The sequence below is a fragment of the Oncorhynchus mykiss genome, chromosome 9, assembly GCF_057628025.1.
Source record: "Oncorhynchus mykiss isolate SJ-2025 chromosome 9, ASM5762802v1, whole genome shotgun sequence".
NCBI lineage: Eukaryota > Metazoa > Chordata > Actinopteri > Salmoniformes > Salmonidae > Oncorhynchus > Oncorhynchus mykiss.
In genome coordinates this window covers 46,334,627-46,347,122 of record NC_143030.1, presented here as the reverse complement: position 1 = coordinate 46,347,122, position 12,496 = coordinate 46,334,627, and the positions used below count along the sequence as shown (strand labels likewise).

Genomic DNA, 12,496 nt, shown 5'->3' with positions numbered 1-12,496 from the left:
AGGCAAAGTGTGAGAGCCTGTGCCTTTGACTCGAAATAAAATACCTCAGTCAAGTTTCCCCAGCAAACAATGATGGTAGCATCATAACATCCAGGCTGGGAGAGATGTTGTCTATGGAATGATTATGGAATGAAAAGGCTAGCTGCCCTGAATAAAATCCACTGACCCAGACAGTGTAATGAGAGACTGATTCTATATCATACTGGTATCTACTGTATATCCCTTAGCACATTTCCATTGTTGTGGAAGACCTCAATGTTTTCCATTTCCTATGTTTCATAGCTCTGTAATTAGGACAGTGGGTCAGAAAGGACAGGAAGTGACCAGGAGAATCCCACGACCATCTCCAGATATCACACACACACACACACACACACTCGTACTCGCACGCAGAAAAATGCACGCATTGCACATTCACGCCCCTCCCCCTGCGGAGCGCTGAAGAGCAGGATGCAACAGGAAGTGGGAACAGCTCACTGTGTATGTCACAAGGGAACAAGGACTTAGGAGAGAGAGCAATAATTATGTTAAGCCAATTTAAAGTATAGCCCTACTGGCACAGCCCTATCAGATTACAGTATGCTATTTTATGTGATCACGTTGGTTGAGTACTGTGTGACTAATAGAGACTGACCATAACCACAAAGTAGTTATTTTCGTCTAATGGAACCTACCGACCCCAATGTGTTGAAACTACCTGTATTTACTGAATGAACCTAACACGCAGAATACATACTAACTGTTCAATAACTCATTGCTGTGCCACAAACACAAAGTTGTGTGTTCTTGCTGACAAGTGAAAGAAAGTCTACAATGGCTGGTACAGGACAGGTCTCAAATATCACATGGAATACAGCCCAAATCCTCTCAAACATGTCAAGACACATTTCCTTCCCCCGGTGCTTGGTTGGTGCGTGAATAAGCCTGTCTGAGAACACAGCCGGCCTCACGGTTAGAGGAACTCCGTTTGAAGGGAGTCTGGAGTGCATGGGAGTGTTAAAGCCCAGTGTGAGGGAAAAGGGCTGAGAAATTTGATCTGGTTTAGTTGGTAGCCAGCAGAAACAATCAGGTAGGTGTTGAGTGACTGGCCCTAGCTGTTTAAGAATACAGAGAGGGAGACGGAGAGGGGAGGCCGAGGAAGCCGGGGTCACATCCCTGTGGTTTGTTTTTGGTTTCCTGTGTTAATGGCCTTCTTTGACTGTCTTCCCCCGGCCCGTTGAGCTCTTGCGCCCACCCGCTGCGCCCCGATTGGCTGCTGAGGACTTAACTCGGGAGCGACACCAAATCCTTATTCCCCAGAGTCAGCACAGACGGCCGGCACAGAGGCACAATATTACCTGGCCAGAAAGAAGGGGACACTTCCCCCCCCCCCTCCCGTTTCTTTCTTTCTCTCTTTAAAAAAAAGAAAAAGATATACAAATGGACCGTTTTTAGAGAGGGACAGCGGGAACGGGGCCTGCCTTCAGGGGATGACATCATTACCCTCTCCCCTCTATTCCCTCCTTCCTCGACTCCTGAGAAAGGCCACATTGTGTTTCTGTCACATGGAAATAGATCACAGACGGCTGTGAATGTGGGACGTGTAACCACAGCCTCAGTTCAGTAGGAAGACCAACAACCCGCAACGTCTCCATTAACAAGAAATCCCATCAATGGTGTGTGAATGTATGCATTTAAAGCCAAATGTAACCTTTGTCCTTTGACCTGTTATGTCACCCCCCCCCCCCCTTTTTTTTAAGTTTACGAAAATCTGCAAGGACATAAATGCTAGCAATTACCCAAAGTTCAGTCTCTCGTCAAGTTCTGTTTGTGTTGCTGACATACACGATTTAGGCATAGCCTTACACAAAGACACACACACACATCATCTTGGCTGCCCATCGAAAGTCGATGACAGGCATACACGCGCACGCTCTCCATTCCAGATTCACCTTGACGTCCTGCTCCAGGGTACGGATGAGCTCCCCGTCCACCTGTCCCGTCTGGGCCACGCGGAGGCTGCGTCTCTCGGCCTTGCGGAGGCGGTACTGCAGGATGCGGCAGGTCTTGTTGGCCTGCTCAAACTGCTGCCTCAGCTCCTGCAGCTGGTACACATCCTCCTCCATGTACATGTCCCTCATCTCCAACATCTCCGAGCGCAGCTCCTCCATCTCGTCCTGGGGGAGAGAGAGAGGGGGTCGGGGGAAGGGTGGAGGAGAAGACGGTTTGAGAATGGTAGAAAATGGTCTGGATGAGCTAGTGCCATCATTCGACTACATATAAGAATTCTTATAGGGACTGTCTCAGCATCAGATCACCAGTCATCGTCAACACCCTCTTCATTAGTTTATCCTTAGCAGGGTGTGTATCGTCATCTCAGACTCAGTAGGCCTTTCCTGCAGTCAAATGACCTAGTGGCCTCATGGGAATGTTATTCATAATTTTCATAATTTCAGAATTAATCAACCTTTTTTAAATGCATTTTTTAAATCTGAATGAAAATCAGCTGTTTCCATGTCAAGCGGTTTTGTTATATTTCTGTGATGTATATAACGTGTAATATTGGGATGCAAACTCAAAATGGAATACATTTCAACTCTATATCTGACATGGTACAGGTGTCTTCTTGTATAAAGGCCATCACCATGTGTGTGAGGTGTAAACGTTCGTTTTAACGGGAGATGTGCTGATTTAGCCCATGGCAGTAAGACTGTAGCACTAACAACCCCATTGCCTACATAACCCCACCAGGGGCAAACCAGTGTAGAACACAGATTAATACAGAACTGAACTGTGCCCACCTGATAGAAAGGTGTATAATAACAATGGCAATGTATGATTGAAATCAAACCCCAAAAAGCCTTCCTAGAATTCCCTACTACTACTTACATAACAACACGGTTGAAGAGGCATTAGCCCAAATCCTTACAACCCCCCTGACAGAGGCGCAGTAATAAGGCAGATCGAGTATTTATAAGGGCGGTGGTGGGAGAAGTGTGTAGTAGTAAATACAAGTCTTTTATCCCATTGCTAATATGCCGAGAGGGCTGCCAGGGGGAATGTGGGTCACTCACTGCAGAGCGCGTCACGTGGTGCGGCCCCGGTATAAACAATGGTGTGTGGAGTGAGTGAGGACAGTGGGCGCTCTCGACTGCAGCATCTGCACGACGCAGGCTACCCCCCAGCAAACAGCTGTACTAGTCAGACAGGCGTGCCGAAGACAGGCGAGAGAAAGCACGGGATAAATAAATAAAGTTGTCGCGCTCTAGGACTACTCTGGCTGCACGAATGACCTGATTTAAAAAAAAAACCTCATAATTAGACTTAAGAAAAAGGATGTGGCACCCCATGCCTGTTTATGGTAATTAACCAGTAAGATGGATTTGATGATTATGGTCTGAAATGAACCAAAAAGTGTTATTGGTGGGGAAGTGTGTATTACACATTCATGCACAATGGACTGTCCTAGTAAACTGCCTTCTTTTGAAGGGCCATCTTAGATGGTCACCAAATAGGCTAGTAGTCTATTAGGCCCATGTACACCATAATCATCTTAATATTGCTGTCCCAGATCAGTTAAATATGAAATAAAACGTGCTAATAGTAGCCTAGAAATTGTTTGGATAAAGCGTTATGCTGCGCAGACCTGTAGGATAATCCAATGTATTAGTGAACCCCTCTGACTGAGGCCGTGTCTGTGACGCATGCCAATTCTTTTTTTAAATGTTATTATTTGATTAAACCTTTATTTAACTAGGCAAGTCAGTTAAAACCAATTCTTATATACAATGACGGCCTACGCGTAAAGCCCCCCGGCCTTGATAACATTGTTTAACAAAATACAATTAGTGTATATGTTTTAACCAGGTCACTGTACTCCTCCGGCGCGTAATGGATGGGCGCACTACAACCAGCTGCATGTCCGACCACCTCTGATGGTTTGGGCATTCACCACCTGACCATCATGAGCTGTGAACACAACAGCTGAGAAAACATTGATAATGAATTCCCGAAATAACACTGACCAACCCTGAAGTCTCCGTGCCTTCAAAGGGTGGTATTTTGTTGTTGTTTTTGACAAGAGGGAGGAGGGAGTAATCAATTATGCACTCAAGATGTTGTTGGCTTTGTGGCCAGTTTGGGTTTGCATGGATTACTCTGCTTTTCTCCTGAAGAGCAGAACAGTGATAATGCATACATATCTTAGGTTTTGATTTTGTTGATCCAATTAAAATAGTTTCTCCGGAACCATCTCTTATAGAAATGTTATTGGAGAGCTTTTTTAAATAATGTTTTAAAAAACAAAACCTTTTCACTTTCACAAATGAGAGCAAACAGAGGAAGGAATGTCTGTAGCAAATCTGGAAAAATATGCTTACTTTTAGGTAATCGTTTTCTGATCTCAGTTCCTCGATTTCCCTGACAAATTCTTCATGCATGCCATCCATGAACTCTTCTGTCAGGTCGGAGAAAGCCAGGGAAGTGCTGGCAGGCACCCGGCTGTCGAACGAGGTGAGAGATCGTTCATCCCCCGGAGAAATGCTCCCCTCCCCGGTCTCCACTCCAAAGGAGAGTCGGTCCTTATCTACGGGGGTCTTGACATGATGGTCACCACGAGTACCCGTATCCGGTGGTCCATCTCCGCAGTCCCTGCTCCGTTTCTCGCCCTCAGCCCCCCCGCCTCGGCTGCTGGATTCGGTGTCACTACTCAGAGCTTCGGTGGAGAGTTTATTCTCCTCCGAGGCGCAATCGGAGATCTCAGAACTGCTATCCGTTGGCGACAGCTTGCCCGCGGCGCAACCAGAGTCTTTGCTCAGGTCGTCCGAGGCGTTGCTTGCATCCGCCACCTTCTTCCGAACACCTTTCATCGATTTACTGCCGCTCTTCTGGGCACTGGCAACCGATAGTGTGGATTTCCCGGGCAGTTTTCCTTTCTCTGATTTGGTCTCTTTTCCGCTACCTGGACTACGCCTGGACACCCGGCTGCCTAAATGTATGGATCCTGGTTTAACGCTCAGTGTTGGTGTACCGATGCCTCCCCGGATCTTGGTGAGGGACCATCCAGGCACATCCTTGGGTCTAGCGGGTGACGGAGCCCGGTTGATCTTTTTCTTCTCGTTCACTTGGATGGACTGCACTACGGGCTGTTGCTCGAACTGGTGCTGTTGTTGGGGCTGCGCCTGCCCGCCGTTGGCGTTCTCCGTCCCGCTTTCCATTTTGTGCCTGTGTCTCCTTTCCTTGGGCGAGACAAAGTGAGTTGGCGAATGAACATCAGCCTTTGTCTTTGTCATTCATTCCGCTTTGACAACTACAGAAAACAGAAACGAAACCCCTATCAGAAGAGGTAGAAGTTGAAATGTATCTCACAACTGCAAACAAATACACTGTAGCAATCCCGAAAAACCCGGATGCAGCAGCGTAGAAAGACAGGAACTGCAAGTTGTAACACGTTGTGATGATGATGTTTCCCCGGTTTTAGGATTACTTTCGTTGAGGTTTTTGCCCCTCTTCTACTTATCTTGCATTAAGCGACTCTCTCCCCGGCGCGGTTTGAAGTGGTAGGAACAGTGGCAGTGTGCTCCCGAGGTTTATTTCTCCGCCCAGCTAGCGGTTCTGTCTGTGACGAATTTGGAGCATCACTTGGAGCTCTCTGCTGCCACCCAGACACGTAGATCGTTTCAAGAAGCACACGTGAGACTACAATAAAACTAGGATGCATATAGACTTACTACAAACATAGGCTATAGGCTGCCTATTTAATTCAGGATCAAACTCGATTTGGACAGTGGTTTTGGACAGGGTCTAATACGCAGTACTTAATTTGTTGATCGGGAGGTACCGGGAGGTACCGAAACAAAATGTTTGAAATGTAACCTTTATTTAACTAGGCAAGTCAGTTAAGAACAAATTCTTATTTATAATGACAGCCTACACCGGCCAAACACGGGACGACGCTGGGCCAGTTGTGCGTCGAACTATGGGACTCCCAATCACCGCCGGTTGTGATACAGCCTGAATGTACTCTTGAAAGTTATAATAGTAGAACGCGCAAGGTGCAATTTCGAAATTGGGTAGTGCATCATCACCTTCGAGATCTACTTATAACTTGTCAGAAATGTCCAGGTCAACTTGCCCATGTCAGCCAAATATGTTTTATTTGTATTTGTATTTATTAAGAATCCCCATCAGCTGCTGGCAAGGCAGCAGCTACTCTTCCTGGGGTCCAGCAACATTTTAGTCCATAGTATTGTTGTATTTTTTTTTTGTCACTGAAATATCACATGAATACAAGTTAGACGTGGCACAATGAATAGAATTGCAAGAAAATGAGCTTTAAAACTCCAACATTTTCTTTGTTCCTCAATGCTGGAAAAGTTTGGGAACCCCTGCTATAAGGAAATATATGATGAAGTGCAACTCTGGAGAGGTGAGAGCTGCAGGCTGATGTCTATCAGAGCAGAGAGGGAGAGAGAGAGAGATCATAGAAAGTGAATCTCATTCTAGTCCTGCGAGAGATAGAGGCTCGGCTTCTCACACAGCCACTGCCACGCATTGGTCCCAAACGTAGGTTACAAAGTTGCTCAAATCATAAGCCCCGGCCGGCTCAACGGTTATAGAACATGTTTACTTGTTGCTATGGTAGCATCGCTATTTATGAACATAGTTTCCTCTGAGGATACATAATTTGGCCTGCAGGCAAATGACATCAGCATTATTTTCACTGAGAGGCACTTGGTTCTGTGGCCCTTCTCCGGTTTGACAGTGGTGTATTCAGTTCACATTTATTTATTTATCTGTTATTTTACCAGGTAAGTTGACTGAGAACACGTTCTCATTTGCAGCAACGACCTGGGGAATAGTTACAGGGGAGAGGAGGGGGATGATTAGGTGACCGTGATGGTTTGAGGGCCAGATGGGGAATTTAGCCAGGACACCGGGGTTAACACCCCAACTCTTACGATAAGTGCCATGGGATCTTTAATGACCTCAGAGAGTCAGGACACCCGTTTAACATCCCACCCACAGGGCAGTGTCCCCAATCACTGCCATGGGGCATTGGGACATTTTTTTTCTTCAGACCAGAGGAAAGAGTGCCTCCTACTGGCCCTCCAACACCACTTCCAGCAGCATCTAGTCTCCCATCCAGGAACTGATCAGGACCAACCCTGCTTAGCTTCAGAAGTAAGCCAGCAGTGGTATGCAGGGTGGTATCCATCATTGCCAGCACAAACAGAGGATTGAGTACACAGGGGCCCCTACAAAACGTTCTGGCCTGCTTCCATTTCACTTGAGCACACCTGTGTGTATATTCACCTCCTACGATCTTTCTTTCTCTCTTTCTTTCACTTATTGTTCATCGAAACAGGCTCTATTGTTCTCTTTCTCTCTGTCCCTCTCCCTCTCGCTCTCACACGCACACATACACACAAGTATTCATGCACGCATGCACACACAGTATAATTTCATATGCTGTAATAATATGTGTAATCTTAGCGTCGTATAGGCAGTTATTATACAACCACATTAAAACGTATAAATTAACACCTTAGGGTATAAGCACAAGTTTCAGTCTCAATGCTGTAATATTTTTTGTAACACTTGTATGTGTTTTCTCCTGATCATGTGTTGTTTTGTCTGTCGATTTGCCATGTGCCAGAATGAGAGTCTATCAGACTAACAGTTCAACACAGATCTAAGCCTCAGTGGAAGAATGCTATTCTCTGAATAATGACGCAGGAATCACACAGGAGCACAAAGCCCATACTCCCTAATTACCTTACTATGTAATGACTGCTTAATACTATGCTGTTCACACACACCAACACGCACAGACACACACAGACACGCATGCGTGCACACACCCACGGGCACACACACACACACAGCGCAAAGCTCCTGGTTAACCACTCACAGGCTTAATTCCAGCCTATCCAGGGTCTAATACAGGCTGATAGTTACCCCCAGCTCCTCAAAAGCATATTAATATTGGATTCATAAACTGTAAAGGCAATCTTGTAAAACCAGCAATGGAATAATTGTAATGGGGGTAATATTTATAATCTATGAGCTCCAAAATTATTGAGACAGTGACAAATGTTTTGTTATTTCGGCTCTGTAGTCCAGCATTTGGATTTGAAATGATACAATGACTATGAGGTTAAAGTGTAGACTGTCAGCTTTAATTTTTGAGGGTGTTTTCATCCTTAGAAGTTACAGCCGTTTAGAAAAACACTTCGACATGAATGTGAATGCTTCCATGATTGTGGATAATCCTGAACGAATCCTGAATAACGACGAGTGAGAAAGTTACAGAGGGATAAATATCATACCCCCCCCCCCAAAACAAAAACAAAAATGTGTCACTGCCCCAAAACTTTTGGAGCTCACCTGTATACCTCACGTGTGACCCGTAATAAGACAATGCAATTAATGGACACAGTCTATTAAAAGGTATATCTGACTCCATTTAACATTATAGTAAAACCATGTGCAATCAAGTATTAATGCATTTTGCTGACTAAGACCAAGGAATGGTCATGAGAAGCGATTACCAAAGAAAGCATTATTTCATATCGTAATCAAATTAATGGATTCACATACAAGGCATAGAGATAATGACATTAACAAAGAACAATTCTTGGCACATATATCCCGAAGTTAACTTACAAGACAAAACAAAGAGATACCTTCTAGGCCAAAGACGCCTAGGAAATAAGCAAATATCATACAACTGTTCTCCAATGGACAGGATGCAGGACAGTAGAGAGAACAACAGACCTTCATTCCATTTATAACATCTGAAGTGGTGAACTTCTTCAAGCAAAAAAAACAACCACCATTGACCGATCAAACTATGCCAAGTTTACAGTAACTTGATCACCCAGGCCAAATCTCCACAGGGTGTCACCGCATGTAAAGGCTTGTGTGTGGGACGAGACCCATGGAAATAAGACAATACAACCCCTTTACATCGAATCATTTAGAGTTCAGCCTGTACAGACACAAGTTACCACAGAGATCATACATCCATATAGATGGCATCAGAGTCCTCCTCAGGGGACAAGTTTCAGAAAGATACCAGAGATGGATACCGTGTCGTTATTCTGTCACACATTCCAGTAACCAGTCCTCTGAATACCGTAGAGAGAGATACTTATCTACCTCACTTGCTTTGGCAACGTTAACATATGTTTCCCATGCCAATAAAGCCCCTTGAATTGAATTGATACATGTTGGTCCCTTGATGGGGGAAGGGCTGACTGATCCTTGGGTATTGTCTTGGTCCATTTGCTGTTCGGCCAGAGGTGGCAGAGAACACATAAATTAGGGCTGAGCCTACAGAATGTCACAAAGTAGGGGTCATGATTAGCTTCCTCCAGGGATCACGTAACATCATTAGGCTACATAAAACCTATCAAGGGGGATTTGCACAGGAAGGCTGTCAGCATCTCAGTGGGAAACCGGCTCCATTCAATGCTATCTATCTATCTATCTATCTATCTATCTATCTATCTATCTATCTATCTATCTATCTATCTATCTATCTATCTATCTATCTATCTATCTATCTGTCTGTCTGTCTGTCTGTCTGTCTGTCTGTCTGTCTGTTTGTCGATAGATAGTGATGATAACATAGCAACAAGTTCTATAACTAATATTTCATAGGGTATTATATGAATTGGGCCAAATTTCTACTTACTACAACTGTGATATGTGGTTGTCTCACCTATAGGTATCTTAAGATGAATGCACTAACTGTAACAGTAAGAGCATCTGCTAAATGACTCAAATCTAAATGTATATGCCATCTGCAAGGATGGGCGTAGTGTCAACAAAGCACTTTGTGGTGCCAGCCAGGGCTGCCAGGTCTGCCTTCTTGGCACAGCCAGGATATGGCGTGGAATCACAGGTGGCATCTGAGCCCAGCACTTCACCGATCACAGAGCTGGAACGGGGAAGGAGAGACGACCAACGCTCATTAAAAGTAAACATAGTCCTTAATTACCTAACACCTCCTTCTTTCCTTCCAGTTTATTATAGTCAAATTATATGAACTCCATCCTCTCTGGACATAAAGAAGTATAGGCTAATACCATACAGAAAAACTGCTGTCCAAGCAAGTCTTTACATTACAGTAATTGGAATCCAGTCATCCTCAACATATGTTTTGAGAACTTGTTATGGCCATTAGCGATCAGCAGTGCTATCTATTCCTTAAGTATGCCAGCGTTCTCAGAGACAGATTTCAACCGTGATTTAAACAGCCCCAACCGCTGGTGGGATATGAAGTAAAACTATTTATAGTATGGATAATGAGCATTTCTTCAGCTTTCACCCCTGATCCCGATGGCCTGCGTAACTGCAACCATATCAACATTAGGACTACTGATCTGTTGTCGCTCAAAGGGCTAGATGAACTCTATTTCTGGGGCGCCAGGTGATTTGTCACCATGTTTCCAGAGTGATGGTTAGGATGCCAACAATGACGATAATTGTGTGTTCATCTTTTATCTGGCCATGTTACTGTGTTCCTCCGCTTGTTCTTTGCTGATGTGTCACATGGGAGGCTCAGGCTCCTTAAATCCTTAAAATATGGCGGTGAGTGACATACATCACAGTAATGGCACGTGACCTTTGTGTGTAAGGGCAAGCCTACATTCAATTTGAGCTGTCTTTTGAATCAAACGGCCAAATACATTTGTTTCTGTTTTATTATTTGATCTTCTCACAACATCTGTGTTGCCTTCAATTCACTCTCAAAGCAGTTACAGATTTGACCCATTGACAGATTTCATCTAGAGATTGTGAGACAACATATAATGGAAACGGAATAGATTTCTGTTCAAACTGACCATGGAAGTAGACCAAGAAAATGCATCACAGTTCTCTACCTCCATCTAGTGGGAATATGAAGAATAGCCACGAAGGATTCCGCAAAGGCAAATCAGGGCATGTCACCTGAGGTACTGGTAAGAGTGAATTAGACTAACCCTGAAATGAATAATGAATATGACTACAATTTCTCAGAGAAAAACAACTATGTGATATGTCATTTATGTAAGGCCTATCTGATTATAAAATATATGGCACTTTCATTTCATACACTCAAAGCCTTCTTGTTCAAGCCATATTCCACAAGAATAAAATTGTTTTTGACCCGTAGTTATGATATGCCGAGAGAGAGAAATGTTTTTTTCTTCTCCGAAAGCGCTGAAACAAAACCAGCCTGTGGCATTCTCTAGCACTGGCTAGCTGTGTAATTACCGTACATAATGCTGAATGACTTCTCTGAGGCCGGGCTCAACAACTTCTCTCTCGGTTGCCATGAACCATCGGGGCGAAGCCGCTTCAACAATGGCCATAATTATGCGCTCTCTCTGTGCAGAGCGATGGATTGCTTGCCTGTGGTTAAACTATTAATACATTCCCCCTGGTTTTTAGGAGGGTGAGGGTAGACAAGCAGATCTATGTTTTGTTGAAGAGCCCAGAACTGGGCAGTGCTTGAATGGATAAAATAACACCCTCTCTCACCAAATCATCAGACTTTAATATATAACAAAACTAGGACAAGAACTTGTCTGATCCACTCAACATCTCATCTGCTCTCAGTGAAGGATTGGAAATTAATTGTTATGCTCTCTCTCCCTCCTCCAGTGTCTCTCTCTGATATGAAACTCACACACACACACACACACACTAGTCATTTTACCCCTACTATATGTACATAGCTAACTCAACTACCTCGCACCCCTGCACATCGACTCGGTACTAGTACTCCCTGTACATAGCCATGTTATTTTTTACCTGTTATTCACTGTGTAGTTATTCCTTGTGTCTCTATCTCTATATATTTTAAAATAGATATATCTTTAGCTCTGCATTGTTGGAAAAGGACCCGTAAGTAAGCACTTCACTGTTAGTACACCTGTTTTTTACAAAGCATGTGGCAAATAACATTTGATTTAGCAATTAGATACGTTTTTGGCATACATCTAATTGTCCCTAATGTGGATAAAAAAAAACATGTTTTTGCATCCTAAAAAAATGAATACTGTGTGTAATGTTATTTAGTCCATCCACCAGCCAGCCTGTGTGTGTGTGTATTCTGTATTTACACTGAGTGTACAATACATTAAGAACACCTGCTCTTTCCATGACATAGGCTGACCGGGTGAATCCAAGTGAAAGTTATGCTCCCTTATTGATTTCACTTGTTAAATCCACTTTAATCATTGTATATTAACGGGAGGAGACCGTTTATGGTAGTAGGTGACAGGAGCACCGGTTTTAGTGTGTCAAGAACTGCAACGCTGCTGGGTTTTTCACGCTCAGCAGTTTCCCCTCTGTATGAAGAATGGTCCACCACCTGTGGGTGTCAACATGGGCCAGCAGCACTGTGGAACGGTTTCGACACTTTGTAGAGTCGACTCCCTGACGAATTGAGGCTGTTCTGAGGGGGGAAAAGAGGGAAGGGGTGCAACTCAATATTAGGACGATGTTCATGGTTTGTAGGCTC

General features: G+C 44.2%; 1 protein-coding gene across 7 annotated transcripts in view; it reads right to left on the bottom strand.

The window, feature by feature from the left end:
• The window catches only part of soga1 (suppressor of glucose, autophagy associated 1), a 78,578-nt gene extending 72,963 nt beyond the window's left edge, over positions 1-5,615 (bottom strand). For all 7 annotated transcript variants that reach the window (XM_021615710.3, XM_021615712.3, XM_021615714.3 and 4 more), the window contains exons 1-2: positions 4,359-5,615; positions 1,932-2,156 (exon numbers count right to left, since the gene is read on the bottom strand). In XM_021615710.3, the coding sequence (XP_021471385.3) occupies positions 1,932-2,156; positions 4,359-5,270 (1,137 nt within the window). In that variant the 5' untranslated portion in view covers positions 5,271-5,615. The remainder of the gene's footprint in view (positions 1-1,931; positions 2,157-4,358) is intronic.
• Positions 5,616-12,496: the final 6,881 nt, after the last annotated feature.